Source organism: Sardina pilchardus, chromosome 3 (genome assembly GCF_963854185.1).
Source record: "Sardina pilchardus chromosome 3, fSarPil1.1, whole genome shotgun sequence".
NCBI lineage: Eukaryota > Metazoa > Chordata > Actinopteri > Clupeiformes > Clupeidae > Sardina > Sardina pilchardus.
In genome coordinates this window covers 20,975,538-20,991,344 of record NC_084996.1, presented here as the reverse complement: position 1 = coordinate 20,991,344, position 15,807 = coordinate 20,975,538, and the positions used below count along the sequence as shown (strand labels likewise).

Sequence of the window (15,807 nt, the reverse complement as noted above, 5' to 3'; positions counted from 1 at the left end):
GTAGATGAATTAGATTTACTGGAAGATATGGTATTTTACATTTGTGCAAAAAAAGACAGTTTCTATCCACAAGCCACCAGGATGCTGGTCTGTCATTCTCTTCCTTGTAGCTAATCAACCACACACCTCTTCAGGGTTTTTTTTTTTTTTTTTTAATTCGATTTTTTTTCTCATAATTTATGATTATATTTACACACACACACACACACACACACACACGCACACACACGGCCTACCTCTTTGTTGTATGGCAGTCCGTTGTACCAGCCTACAAAGTCTTTGGCGGAGTACACACCAGACAGGTGCTCCCCTGGTACACCCATACTGCGGTTCCCCTCAGCACCATAACTCTGACAAACAGACAGACAAACAGACAGACAGACAGACAGACAGATGGAGAGAGGAAAATTTCATTAAAGGTGTTGCTTGCTAAACAGTGCTGTAAGTTTGCGCTAGCTAGCTAGCTAGCTAACATTCTAAATGGAGAAGTGTCCTTTCTTTGAAATTACAACTAGCTGAATAACATTACTGATATAAGTTAAAGTGGATGTCTTAAAGGGACACTTCCCCCATTAGCATTAAGCGTTGTATCTTTAGAAAACCAGTCATGTTTTTGAATGGCTGTGCATCATTCCCTCAGTTTGCCTTGAGAAACCCATGAATAGGACCTGCTTTCAATGATTCCTGCTTCCTGCTTTCACTCTCTCACTTGCTCCTTCGCTCGGCGACTCTAGGGGGAGTTGTAAATGAATTTACCCGAAACTGCATAGTGTTCCTTTAATCGGCTCCGCAAAATTCCCTGATTTTTCCACGACCGCCCCACAAATGACAACATTCCCTGACTTTCCATTCCTGGAATAGATTGCATTTTAAACTGCTACAACACCATTCCCTGACCTCTGACCTGTGGGATCCCTGCACTTAATAGCATATCTTCACTGTAACCTTTCATAGTGTTATCTGTAATCTTCCATCTGTCCAGATTGCTATTTCCTCTTGTGAAATACCTACATTCATGCTGGTACACAATGACTCCTGAACACACCTTTCAGACATCCTGCTGTTTATTATTCTTGTGCAATATCAAAATATGAACCGGTTGTGCAATATTTACTGGCATCTGCAAGACTTAAACGGTTTATTGGCTGTAATATTTTGGCAGCTATTCAAGGGTAGCACTTTATACCAAGCACTGGCCTGAATTATATTTTAGAGTGATATTTTTCGACAGTGTTTATCCATTTATTTATCCTTGATTTTCCTCGTCTCCCTCAAGCACTTCTCCAACCCGTGTTGAATGCAGAGTAATATACGATGACAATAATGGCTTTCTATTCTTGATTACAGCAGCACACTAGCCTGGGTGTTCCCATGCTGCCTTGCGCGCAATTTGATTCACGCTGCTAAGGCAGCCTGGAAACTACCGCCCTAATCTTTGCCTCAGATAGGGGACCAATCACAGAACAGGGGGGAAAGCAAGACGATGATGAGCTATGCACAGACGCATTTGATAGACATACGTGGCGCCCAATGAACGGATCTGGGCATTTTTTTTCAAATACGAGAAAATGGTTTGGTTGCCAGACCACGTCTCATTTGAGAAGTGGTACAGTAGGTGCTAGCCAGGCTAGCAGTACAGACACCTCATTCCCCTCAACGATGTCTGCATTATAGGCATCAGAGACATGAGAGACCCAAAGTCACAATAGACCACCAGACTATGTATACATTTAGTTTGAGATGTATCTGGTTTCTCGTTGGTTTGGTGAAAACAATTTTTCTGAATATCAATTTGTAATTATTATTATTTTTGATGATTTTCTATCTGCAATCAGCACATGAGAGAGGTGTGGAATGGTGTAAGGTCAATCACCGGCTAAAGGAAGCCTGTGTTTGATTCAACGCACTGGGCAGTGCATTTCCTTCAAGATCAATAAAGCATTTCTTATCTATTTTATTATCCGTATCAGAATCAGCTTTATTGGCCAGGTTTGCGTAAACAAACACGGAATTTGACTCCAGTTAATCTTTTCTCTCAAGAACAACACTCAACAATAACACAGAAAAACAGTAAGAATAGAATAAGGGCAGTAAGGCTATGTATAAGAATAAATACAGCATGTACATTTACAAATAAATAGATGCTATGGGTGGGATAGGGTAATGCAATTGTCTGGAGGGGGATTACGGCCCTGTCTCCCTGTCAAGGTTGCCGTGGCTGTGGACACCCCAACTGGACCAGGCAAGACGCAGGATGCAATATACAATTGAAAGATTAATCATTTCTTCAACGGGATAAAAAATATGGCCTAAGTACCGGCTGGTCACTGGTACTGTAATACGGTCCTACTACCAACAAACAACATTTCTGTTTATTGAGGTGTGATTTACCAATACCCTGAAGCAGTGTTGACAGATGGAGAAGAGAAACCTAAAATTATATAATTCAGGAGTGCTTGGTATAAAGTGCTACCCTTGAATGAAATATTACATAGCCAGTAAACAGTTGAAATTTTGCAGATGCCAGAACATATTGTACAACCGGTTCACATTTTGACATTGCAGAGGAAACCATAAACAGCTGATAACCAGATACAAAAGCACCCTAATAATCCCCGACTATACTGTGCAGAGCAAGGTCCCTGAACTCCAGGTCAAAACTTACTTAACAAGGGACAGCACAGATATTGGGGGTAATTCCCTGTCAACTCAGATAAGGTTGTTGCTGCACCGTCTCAGAGAATATAAGCCTACGCGTTTCGACTCTACTGAGTCTTCCTCAGGGCAATCCTTTGCAATTGCCCTGAGGAAGACTCAGTAGAGTCGAAACGCGTAGGCTTATCCAAATGCAATAAAGGATTTTTAACTTTTTTCACTATATCGGTGTGCCTCGGACTTTTTGACTGCCTTCAACACAGCACAGCGTTTTTAATACAGGACAGTCGCAGTTTTTTCAATTTCATTTATGTCCATTCCGAAGAGCACCCGATTTTAATCTTTATATTTGACCCAACGCAGCACTCTCCTTCTCTCTCTCAATACTGAGAATATGTCTGTTTTTCATCCTATTTGGGCAGTTTAGGAAGAGTATTCATGCTCCAGAGACAAATGAAAATCCAAGGGCAAAAATGTGTATTAGACAAATTTTGTCTCATAAAGTCTCAAAACGAAGACTGGTAAAACATTTTTGCCCTTGGATTTTCACTTTCGTTATTTAATAATCCTTTGATAACAAATTCAACAATAGCAGCCCCTTAGAACATGGATCCACATTGTTCCAGAGAATGTCCCAGGGGCTGTCTGCCACAGCCAACAAAATTGACTGCCACGAACACAATCACCAAACAACTAGCCAATGCAAACATTCCCACACCCACCCACACACACACACACACAAACAAAATTGCCCCTTGGGGACAATAAAGCTACCTTGACTTGACTTGACACACACAAGTGAGAGGTGAGTTAAAGAGAGCAACACACCCACACATAAACACACACACCTCCACACACGTACACCCATGAAGCAGGAAGTGGAATCAGAGAGGCAGTTCTCTCTCTCTCTCTCTCTCACTCACGGAACAGGAGTCAAAGTGCCTCGCTCCCTCCCTCGCTCCCTCCCTCCCTCCCTCACTCAGTCACTCAGTCACTCAGTCACTCACACGGAGCAGGAGTCAGAGTGCCTCCCTCCCTCCATCCCTTGCTCCCTCCCTCCCTCACCATCACCACTGCATGATAAACCAAAGTGCCTCCCTCCCTCCCTCCATCCATCCATCCCTCCCTCGCTCCCTCCCTCCCTCCCTCCCTCACCATCACCACTGCATGGTAAGCCTGCCTCAGCTCCTCCACGCTCACGTCTTTGCCAACGTTGACGTTTCCCAGAAATCGGCAGCGCTCATGCTGGGCCGTCTGAGTGAAGGTGTTGATGACATTCTGTAAAACAATAAACACAATAAACACAATGAATACGTGAGTGCAATGTAATCACAGGGCACATCATGTGAAAGGCCGTGTGTGTGTGTGACTATATGACGGGAAAGGGCTGTACTTGTGAGTGTGCAGTGTACTCTATATGTGTGTTGGAGGAAGATTGTTTACGTACACACACACACACACACACAACAAGAATGCCGATATAGTGTACAAGTGTGTGTGTACTGTATGTGTGTGGGCATCAGCTTGTGTGTGGGAAGGGTGTTTGTTTGACATGATGTGTGTTGTCGTCGACATGTTTATACCAACAAAATGTGTGTTGTATATGTTATACAGTGTGCGTAATATAGTCAGAGTGCCTGGCTCCTTCCCCTGTTCCCTCCCTCCCTTGCTAATATCACAAAGTAAGAGTTTCAATGAAATATGCAGAAATTATTCATGTTAAAATTCTTTCTCTTCTATTAGGTAGAGAGCATATTAGAGAGAGGAGCACTGAAGCACGGGTTGAGGCTTTAGCCTAGCCAACTGAAGTATTGCCAGCTCAGTCATTCCCTGTCAACTCAGATAAGGTTGTTGTTGCACCGTCTCAGATGCTGTTCAAACCTTGTCTGAATTAAGGTCTGTAAAATACATATTCTGAATCTTGGGCATTATATAAAATGAATGGGCATGCAGTGCAAACTTATAATGGTCCATCATACTGAGAATACGTCTATTTTTCATCCTATTTAGGCAGTTTAGGAAGAATGGAGCAATGAAGCCTGGGTTGAGGCTTTACCCACTGAATTAGCCTAGCCAACTGAAGTATTGCCCGCTCAGTCATGTGACCACAAGCTAAGGGATGGACAGACAGACCTTGTGACCAAAAGCTAAGGGATGGACAGACAGACCTTGTGATGACCAAAAGCTAAGGGATGGACAGACAGACCTTGTGATGACCAAAAGCTAAGGGATGGACAGACAGACCTTGACCTCGGGGTGGTCAGGGGCAACCCCAAATCTCACAAGGCCGAACGGGACGGGAAGGCGCTCGTAGACATCCACCTGCACATCGGGACGACCCTGGAGGAAAACACACACACACACACACACACACACACACACACACACACACACACACACACACACACACACACACACACACACACAAACACACAAACACACAAACACACACAGAAGTGGGACATGAGGAAAACACACTCACACCAACCCTTATGTTTACACCAACATGTGAGGGATTATGAAAAGAAGACAAACACTGATGATAGAAAGTTACTGATGTCATCTAATGATGGCTAGAGTGCGGCGCTGACCAATCTTTTCCAAACATGAGAGCTGACAAGCAGAGTTATGCACGCACACGTGCATACACACACACACACACACACACACACACACACACACAGAGACACATAGACACAGACATCAACATCATCCATTACTGGATACAGCCACAACTAGCAATGTTTGCTTTTTTTTCAGTGATCTTATCTTCAAATTTACAAGGTTCAAAGTGCAAATGTCTCAAGTGCTGTCTACACATGCACACGGCCTTTTTGAGAATATTTCACTGTGCCTAAACGGCAGTAGCCAGAATAGATCTTGTCTCGTAAAATTAAATTACAAAAAAGTCTGTTCGCAAGATAAGTCAAAAAGTGAGTGATCTGTATTACTGTCCGGATCCAGGAGGCGGTTATGTTTTTGCTTGGCGGAGGTCTGAGCTCTCTGAGTGCTTTTCTACTGTTACAAATGTGGTTACAGTGGTTCACCCTGGAGGCTGCCATACTGGCCATTCAGGGAAGTATGTGATCACACAAACTCTGTGTGTTTGTGTGATCACATAAAAATAAGCTGATGCATGGATGTGTGTGAAGTGAGCTCCCCTGCTCTTCCCACAGTGTGCTTCATGGCAGAGACGCTGCCTGTATGTTTCATGTGGCCTTGCCTGCTGAGGTGCATGTGAACCTATGCACAGCACAGGCCTACAGTACCACTTCCTCTGGAGCGCACAGTGACAACAGAGGAAACCAACTCTACTACACCAACAAGGCCACAGAAGACACACAGGTAGAGAGAGAGAGAGAGAGAGAGAGAGAGAGAGAGAGAGTGTGCGTGTCATGGGTCATGTGCGTGTGTATGCATGTCAGGTGCATATGGATGTGTGTGCGTGTGTGTGCGTGCGTACGTGTGTGCATACATGCAAACAGTCTACATATGAAACACTATGTTCTTGTCCCCACAGGTGTGCACCGAGCTCCCTACACTCTCCTACACTAACAGCCATGTGTCAGTCATTTATGATGGAAAAAATGGTCTCTTCATAAAACATCACCGTGAACGGTGTACAAAAAGTCCTATAAAACGTCATATAAAACTAAACTTTATAGTATAATATGCCATTATAAAGTCCTACAATAAAAAATAAAGCTATAATGTAAAGCTAGGCAAACTTTAGCCCAGTTTTGTGTTTAACCGAGCTTATGACACTGGTGTTGGTGTCTGACAGAAAATGTCTGTGGTGTCTAATGGGGGGGAGGAGTTATGGCTGTGCATTAAACTCTGTCCGTTCCCTGATTGAGGGTGCAAGTACCCTCTCTTGCGGCAGGTAAACGGCCAAACAAAATCACTCAGAGTGTGTCTGACTTAAAGAGCATGCTGGAAACGATGAGTGATGAGTTGGCTCTTCTTCCAATAGAACAGAAGACAGAAGACACACAGGTAGGAGCAGAGAGAGAGAGAGAGAGAGAGAGAGAGAGACTGTGTGCGTGTCATGGATCGTGTGTGTGTATGCATGTCAGGTGCATATGCGTATGTCTGCGCTTGTGTGCGTGCATGTGTGTGTGTGCGTACGTGTGTGCATACGTGCAAACAGTCTACATATGAAACACTATGTTCTTGTCCCCACAGGTGTGCACCAAGCTCCCTACACTCTCCTACACTAACAGCCATGTGTCAGTCATTTATGATGGAAAAAATGGTCTCTTCATAAAACATCACCGTGAACGGTGTACAAGAAGTCCTATAAAACGTCATATAAAACTAAACTTTATAGTATAATATGCCATTATAAAGTCCTACAATAAAAATAAAGCTATAATGTAAAGCTAGGCAAACTTTAGCCCAGTTTTGTGTTTAACTGAGCTTATGACACTGGTGTTGGTGTCTGACAGAAAATGTCTGTGGTGTCTAATGGGGGGGAGGAGTTATGGCTGTGCATTAAACTCTGTCCGCTCCCTGATTGAGGGTGCAAGTACCCTCTCTTGCGGCAGCTAAGCGGCCAAACAAAATCACTCAGAGAGGGTCTGACTTAAAGAGCATGCTGGAAACGATGAGTGATGAGTTGGCTCTTGTTCCAATAGAAATCAAACTGCATCAGATCGCGGAGATCTTTTCTGAGATCCCTTTGCCTGCTAACCAACACACTGGACCCTGCTTCTAATAGACCCTGCTTAAACAGAGAAACTGTTGGTCATTACAGTCCAGCCAACTCCTCATCATTGCATGAATACTCATGGAAATAGTTCATGGAAATGAGTGTTTACTTGTTCAATCTGGCAATGGACTACTTGCAACAGAGGAAACAAAACAAAGTGGCCACATTAAGAGCCTTCCATGCAAGTAGCTCATTCTGGAAAATGAAAGATACAATCAGCTGTGGCAGAAATTTTTAGACTCTCCCTAAATTGCACATGTGTTACACTGTGTACAATAATGTATGGTTTACATACAATGCATCAAGTTAGGGAAGAACTTGTGTTCTTCTTCAGTATTTGTGTGTCTCACTAATGCAACTTGCGCCCTCCATCAATGGCTCTCATGCCAGGTTGTCAAGATTTGTTTTACCACAAGGCATTTAACAGCTGTACTCAGACCGCCGTGACTGAAGCAAAGAGTCATACTAAGACCAGACATAAACGTCACCTATCAAGAAAAGATAACAGATATGAGAAATGAGTTTGGGCGGAGGTGGACTGCGCTATTATCACAGAGTCTCACCTTTATAAGGTGCTGGGCAGTGTAAAAACCAGCCGGACCTCCTCCCACAATGCAAACCTTTGTGTTCGGGTCAGAGGCTGTAGAAAGCCCACGAAGTGCTGTGTGAACAAGATAGAGACACAAAGGTACAAAGCAGGAAATTGTTAATGACGTTCTGTTTTCAAGCAGCCACTCAATCACTGAAATACCAGTGAAGTCAACACTAAAACGGCCACCTGGCATATTATATGAAATCACTACAAGGTGTGCCTTTAGGGATAGAGTAAAAATCTAGTGGAAGATGAGAATTGGGACCGGCCCAGCCTACATGGCGACATGTAGCTTACTGTCACTGTAATGATGATGTACTTACCATATCCGGCGTTCTTGGGCGACGTCCGTGCTAATGCAACGATGTCAAGCAATGTTTTTTTGACTATTCGCCTCATTTTAGGACTGGGTTGAAAACGCGATACTGAAACACAGGACGAAAATTACATGACTGATTGCTGGCCAACAAGTAGCTTATGCTCAAACAGATTATATGATGCAGGCAGGAATTAGGCTTTTCATTCACTACTGTATGGATTCTTTGTTTCGTGCAAATCACCTCGGCATTCTGAAAGAATGGCTGAGCTAACGTTAAACGTTGCTATGTTTTCACAAGTAAGGCATAGCTTACCCTCTGACAGCAGTCAAGTAATACAACGCTGCATTTGTACTTTCATGTATATCCCATAGGGACATGAAACGGCCATACTCACTTAAATGACTAAACATTTTTCAACGCTAACAGTAACTATCTGAAAGATAAACACTAAGCTTTTCAGGTCGTGTCAAAACTTTGACAGTGACATGTGCAACATAGCCTACTGAGTTCTTGTAAGCCGATTTCAGAATGAGACAACATGAGAAATAAGTCTTAGTTTGACAAGAAACTTACAATGACACCAGACGAGTTCACATTATTAATTTGGAGAACAAGAGCATAACTTTGGAATGAATAAAACGTCCACGGGAGTTTCAAATGTACATCTGTGTGAGTGCGTCGGTCTCAATATTCCGTCTAAGAGCAAGTTTCCAGCACAAAGGTTCCGCAAGTAAAAGATTTCGTGTCTCACCAAAGAAGGCTCATATAGCTTTCTTTCTCTCTCTCTCTCTCTCTCTCTCTCTCTCTCTCTCTCTCTCTCTCTCTCTCTCTCTCTCTCTCTCTCTCTCAGATACGCAGATACATACACCAGTGCACGCACGCACGCACACACACACACACACACACACACACACACTAAAAGTAGGCCTACACTGTCTCATGGTCATCTTATCAATCACATCTCTACTCAAGGTAATTTTCAATGCCAGACATGGGGGTCATTTTCATTGGCTGATCTTCAATTTAGTTTTTTGCTGGTCTGTGTGCCCTTTTTACAATTCACTGTTTTTATTATCAAACAAAGTATTACAATCATAAAAAAACAGTATCACAATAACATCAATACAATTTCATGCCTTCCTCAGATAACTCATAGTGGACCATGGACTCTTAAATCATGGCTAAAAACAAAAAATGCATAAAACTATGAACATCAAATGAATAAACAAACACAACAACAAATAATTAGCCATCTCGATGACAAAGCATGTGATGCACTTCTTTCCTATCTCCATTGAAACTTTCAAATAAGGTCTGGAAAGTATGACAAACTTTTTTTAAAAGGAAGTTTAGGCTATGTGAGGGTACCACCTCTGCACAATTAGTTTCTTTGTTCCCGTAAACTTCAGTAAAAATCTGTAAATCATCATTAATCAGCAAAAGACTTGTTTGTGAGAGAATATCAGTTACACAGAAACACACATAGGTGAAAACTCGCCGGATTTCTTCTGTTGTAACCGACTTTGTGTATTTGACTGTTGTAACTGATGCTATAAGTACAGTAACTGAAAGATTGTCTGGGGAAATGTTAAATCTGCACATTCGTATAAGATCACTGAGGAAAAAGTACACTCCACAACACAGCAGTAATGTTAATGCCGCCGTAACAGACCTACATCTCAGAGACAGGATGAGACACACTGTGACCGGTGAAATTCAGTTTTTTTTCTGTATTGGAAAAAAAAATGAGAAAAGGCCTGGGTTGACTTCCTTTTCAAAAAGTGCAATGAGCAGTGAGGATGTGGTGAGAGGCATAGGTGCAGACATTCGCTGACCCAAACCTGATGTAAACATCAAAGACAAAAAGGTGCATAGCATTACTTGCACCTGCACAGCATTTCCCTTGCATTGTACAAGCCACAAGCTTACATTTAAGACTACACCTCATCTCTATAGGCTACACATTTACATGCAACGTACAACGTACATACAACGTACATACACACGCATACAGCTTCAAATTTACATCATATTAGATCAGAAAGGTTTCTCCGCTAAATTTCCTCACAATGCTCTTGAATGATTATGACATTAAGAGACCACTGCAAATGTTTCTGATGTTATCTGACAGTTGCTGCATGACATTTAAATGAGTTGACATGCAGTCATACTGAAATCTGCAGTGGTCTTTTAATTTTGAATGTGACCGTCAACTCAAAATGTCACTCAGCAACTGTAGGATGACATCAGAAAAATGTGCAATGGTCTCGTATTTGTTTCCAGAGCTGTATTAGAGAGTGCACTGCTGGCTTCTCAATGACGTCTGTGTTGTGAAGATCGGTGCTGAGATGGATAATAAGGAGGTTGAGAGTGGTGATGGAGATGAGGAGGTTGAGAGTGGAGATGGAGATGTTGAGTAAGAAGATGATCACGATGATGATGATTCTGAGTTTGTTGAGGATGATGATGATGATGATGATGATGCTGCTGCTGAGGAGGAGGAGGAGGAGGTAGAGGACGACGCTGATGATTTTGATGATGAAGGGCTTTATGTTGACTACTTTGATGAGGGTTGTATTTGCCATTTTTCTAAGGAAAGAAATGACTGGTTTCACTAACTCGCAAACTCTCATCAATTCGTTTTTGGCAGGAACCACAAACACATGGCTGAAATCTAAACATCCTGTACTTTCTACTCTGTTCTCTGAAGAAGGCTAACAATCACACACACACACACACACACACACACACACACACACACACACACACACACACATACACAAACACACACACACGCACCAACACATAAACCTACACACAAACAAACACACACACACACACACACACACACACACACATACAAACACACACAAACTTCCAACATCTGTGGTCTGTGGTCTGTGACCGAGGTTCCATCCCCCCCCCCCCCGTCTGTGTACTGCCTGTTTCCATTTCTACTTTACTTTAAGATGGCGTGAGCGCTTTCCCCTCTTTTTCTTATCCCTACTCAGGACCTACCAGCAGACATCTCCATATCAGGGCCCCAGCGAAGATGAGGAACATGACAGCGCACACCACGGCACTCAGGCCGAGGATCAGCCGATGCAGCTGCGTGCCTGACGGCTCGGTGCAAGGCTCTTCAGGGTTGCGCTCTGCAGTGGACAACAGGAACAAAACAGGATGAGAACAGTGTCCACTGGCAGTGATGCAGTCCAGATAAAGCACAAGGCTGAGTCGGGTCAGGGCATTATCTGCTGCACTGTACCCTATACTGTATATCCACAGTAGATCTCAACAGTGAGCTCACGGCTGATGAGTGCAGAATGTGTGCCAGTGTGCTTATTTGCAGATAAGGTTTTGCAAGAGTTGGCCTGTAGATAGATAAGCATTCAGTGTGTACACACCTGTAATATCCCTCCTGGCATGCTTCATATAAAATGGTCTTTACACAGACAGGTGTGTACACATTGAATGCTTATCTAGGGTAAAAGAAGCCAGTGAGAAAAGGCATACTAGGGTAATGTGGTTGTCGAGTAGTGGTAATAGTAGTAAAACACTATGTTGATGATTACACATGCAGTAACTCATAAAATGAAGCAACATAAAACACTTTCTGAGGCAGTGGCTCAACAGGCCACAGCGTCCATATGAACGTGTCTGAGTGCGGGTCCGAGTGCCCACAGACCCAGGTGCGAGTTACTGTAATATATCATTTTGGTCAAAAAAAAAATACCATTTTGGTCTCTAAAAGAAACACAAGAGACTGAGTGATGTCTGCTCCTCCCACACAATTACACTGTCCTGTCCCAAAAAAGGCAAAAGCACAAAAAATATACTTAAAAAAAAAAAAAAAAAAGACCACTTGCTGCTTAGATCCCAGTAGACATTAGAGTGATGAAATAGCTATCAGTGAGGACATTAGACATTAGAGTGAGGAAATAGCTATCAATCACTTGCATATGGCATGTCAGTCTCAGTCTGTAACAACACCTACTGGGGAAAGAGCTGCTGTGTAAATGTGCATTCTCTTGGGGGTAGGTCTATTTCTCATAGACTGATGTCAGGTGGGAATGTGGTGGATTGTGAAAGACACTAAACGAAACCCAGAACAGCTGTAAACATTGGCTTGAATTCAAACTAAGCCTCAGATGTTTCGAAAGTGATTGCAGTACCAGTTTGGGCCACAATCTTACATACGGTTCCTTTACTGTAAGTATCATAGTGTAGTGGAAAGATGACACATGATTTCACACAGGCTTATTTTGGTCGAGGAGGAAGTTTAGCAAGACTAAGCTTTAGCTATTTCAAGACTGAGCATGGTTACAGTCACTCCGAACATAATTCAGCAGAGCCTCACCCCGAACTATGATGAGTGTGTAGTTGCTCTCCAGAGTACTGCTTTCCGCTTTGTTCTCATCGAAGATTTCCCAACTGCAGTAGTAGCCATTGGTGTCCGCCACCTGCAGCAAAGACAGCTGGAAGGTGAACTCACAGCAGTCGCCGGGTTTCGGAGTGACCGAGATTCTGCCTTTAAAGTCCTGATGTACCGTATCAGTCTCCACGGCCATATATTGGTAGAACAGTTGTATATTGCCGTTGAATCGCCGCTTCAGAGACAGTCCATGCAACTCTTTACAGGGGACAGTGGCAGAACAGGAGATCTCTGCAGAAGTGTTGAGCTGCATGAGGGCGATTACCTTTGGGCTTTGAGACACCTGTAAAGACAGACCTGGAGGAGAAACGAACACGGTCTTCAGGGTGTTTTCTTAAGGCCTACCTGGGTTAAGATAAAGTTTATACTCAGAGTGAGAGAGTTGTCAAGAAAAATCTGTTTATCTTCGTCATTCCTATACAGTAGGCTACTATTTACTTTATCTAGTCTGGATGATGTATCAGAGAGATGTCATTACTATAGGCTACTATTTACTTTATCTAATCTGGATGATGTATCAGAGAGATGTACCTGTAACCCATAGGGTACAGGCATCTACTGAGGCCCCTTAATGCCATTGCACTTGCTGGGCTGCTGATAGTTACACTCATGCAGGCTATACACTGCTGGATAGGCTGGTACACTGTGCCATCATGGCCTAAAAATACAGTAATCTCATGTGCATTAGTCGCTTTCTGTATAAGCTGCAGGACAGTCTGTTTTATGCAAGCTAAAAGAAACAAAACCATAATAATCGATCCTGTGTATTACTGTAACCTCATAGTTGAAGAAAATTAGCAAATCAATGTATAAGCCGCAGTTAAGTTGGGAAATTACGGTATACAACAGAATTTCTAAAGTAAAACATTACTGTTGAGCTGTCACTGGAGAGCTTGAACCTGTTCCTGAATTCTATATGTGAAATAAGGAGGTGCAGTTAAGCAGGCACGTTTCCGTTGCTGATATGTTATTATATCATTACAAATATGTTTAGATGGGAGTTACGTAACAGACAAGCAGTGGATTTACTTGCAGCCCTGGCAAATTCTCTGGCAATTTTTTTTATCAAACGTGAAGATTAACGAAGGACCATTACAGAGGGCACAGCACAACCACCACATACAATACAGCAGTATAGGGGAGATGGTGCCTCCACATACAATACAGCAGTATAGGGGAGATGGTGCCTCCACATACAATACAGCAGTATAGGGGAGATGTTGCCTCCACATACAATACAGCAGTATAGGGGAGATGTTGCCTCCACAGATCAATACAGCAGTATAGGGGAGATGGTGCCTCCAACCACCACATAGCAGTATAGGGGAGATGGTGCCTCCACATACAATACAGTATAGGGGAGATGGTGCCTCCACATACAATACAGTATAGGGGTGATGGTGCCTCCACAGATCAATACAGCAGTATAGGGGAGATGGTGCCTCCACATACAATACAGCAGTATAGGGGAGATGGTGCCTCCACATACAATACAGCAGTATAGGGGAGATGGTGCCTCCACATACAATACAGCAGTATAGGGGAGATGGTGCCTCCACAGATCAGCTGATTTCCCTACTCACCGTTTGAAGCTTGAACCACGATGAGGGTGCAGAGGAGCAGCAAGGTGCTGAGTAGGTGCCCAGACATCCTGCCCTGTCTCTTTGTGTGCAGACTGTGCTGTGATGCTTCACTTCTCACAGGCATACGGCGCAAAGATCAGGATGTCAGCCGCCTTTGATCGAGAACAGGAAGTGTTGTTGCTGTTTATGCTCTGCTCAGGTCGTGTGTTGTTCGTACAGTATAGGGTGAGTCAGACCTCTCACAGAGAGTTTCAAATCAACACTAAAAGGACACTCAGGTTGGTCTTTAAAAACACTTTTATTGATGTATAGTTTACCATGTAAAACATTACAAATGAATACGAAACACATACAGAAATCCATTATGGAGTTAGCATTTGTCACACATATTCACTTGGTTAGTGTCACAAAGGAATAATACAAGCTGAACATGTATGGCAGTATAAGAATAAGGTGCTTCCATCATAGGATATATTTAAGCAATATGACACAAGTGGGAGTGGGGTTGGTAAAGGACATCGCTATGGTAATTCGGCCATAGCTACAACGGATTATGAGCTGTTCTGATTGAGAGGGACCTGGCTGGTGACAAGATGGTGGACAAGGGCGCAGCCATGTCTCTATATTCCATACCGAAGTCACAGGCGGAAGTTGGTCTTTTTCATGTATCAATTTGTCAATTTAATTTTTTTTTTTTTTTAAAAAACACACACACAAGAACTACATCTGTGGGGACGCACAGACGAAAAGTTTCTAAGAACTCCGACTAAGAGAGACACACTTAAATGGAGTCTTGGGGTGCGCAACTGAATATTCCTTTCGGGAGCGTTCACCTATCTTCCGCTCTGGAGTAGAGATATGGCCAGCCCTGCAGCCAGGCACTCTTGTTCTGATATGGAAGTATTAACACACCCATCACATAGCTTAACAACTCAGCAGCAGTTCAGTTAGCTTGCTTTCTTCCACACAGGCAAACACACACACACACACACACACACACACACACACACACACACACACACACACACACACACACACACACACATCAATGACAATCCCTCTACAGATACACCAAAGACCCAAAACACATACCTATATTAAAGCAACACTAAAGAGTTTTTCGTACTTTAAAATAATGTTTCCAAAATCATTTCAGCGGTTCATCAACCCGTAACAATTCTGTAACAATTCTGCTTTCACTTCGCGGCCCTCTTTCGGCTATAACCGCACTATGTGACTTTACGAGGTGGGGTAGTGTATCTGTAGTTCGATGAAATGAGACATCAGAAACTACAAATTTGACTAGCTTCGATGTCGCAATACATCATACTTTCATAAAATCATGCAACATATTCTACCTTGTCTGTTATTTGCTGGATAAACAAATCGTGTGTGCAACAGAGGAAAAGTGCTTTAGTGTTGCTTTAACCCATAGGGCATAAATGGCCAATACAAATATACTTAGGAAAGAATTGTGCTTGCCAGCAAGCCTCCTTTTGTCTCCCTCACAGTCA

The 15,807-nt window shown here is 43.0% G+C and overlaps 2 protein-coding genes across 3 annotated transcripts in view; both read right to left on the bottom strand.

The window, feature by feature from the left end:
- Positions 1-9,009, bottom strand: part of fdxr (ferredoxin reductase) — a 29,173-nt gene extending 20,164 nt beyond the window's left edge. For both annotated transcript variants that reach the window (XM_062532379.1, XM_062532380.1), the window contains exons 1-6: positions 8,852-9,009; positions 8,282-8,383; positions 7,930-8,027; positions 4,900-4,995; positions 3,811-3,933; positions 237-350 (exon numbers count right to left, since the gene is read on the bottom strand). In XM_062532379.1, the coding sequence (XP_062388363.1) occupies positions 237-350; positions 3,811-3,933; positions 4,900-4,995; positions 7,930-8,027; positions 8,282-8,357 (507 nt within the window). In that variant the 5' untranslated portion in view covers positions 8,358-8,383; positions 8,852-9,009. The remainder of the gene's footprint in view (positions 1-236; positions 351-3,810; positions 3,934-4,899; positions 4,996-7,929; positions 8,028-8,281; positions 8,384-8,851) is intronic.
- Positions 9,010-9,331: 322 nt separating this feature from the next.
- LOC134077025 (uncharacterized) lies at positions 9,332-14,429 on the bottom strand. Its single transcript, XM_062532381.1, has 4 exons — positions 14,294-14,429; positions 12,636-13,007; positions 11,297-11,430; positions 9,332-10,867 (listed from the first exon to the last, which is right to left on the bottom strand). Exons 1-4 carry the CDS (start codon positions 14,415-14,417, stop codon positions 10,592-10,594), a joined length of 906 nt encoding a protein of 301 aa, XP_062388365.1. The 5' UTR covers positions 14,418-14,429; the 3' UTR covers positions 9,332-10,591.
- Positions 14,430-15,807: the final 1,378 nt, after the last annotated feature.

Coding starts and splice junctions, on each gene's coding strand:
- LOC134077025 (XM_062532381.1), bottom strand. CDS start 14,417: ATGCCTGTGAGAAGTGAAGCATCACAGCACAGTCTGCACACAAAGAGA. Junction 13,008..14,293: donor CGTGGTTCAAGCTTCAAACG/GTGAGTAGGGAA, acceptor TTTCTCCTCCAG/GTCTGTCTTTACAGGTGTCT. Junction 10,868..11,296: donor TGATATGGAGATGTCTGCTG/GTAGGTCCTGAG, acceptor TTCTTTCCTTAG/AAAAATGGCAAATACAACCC.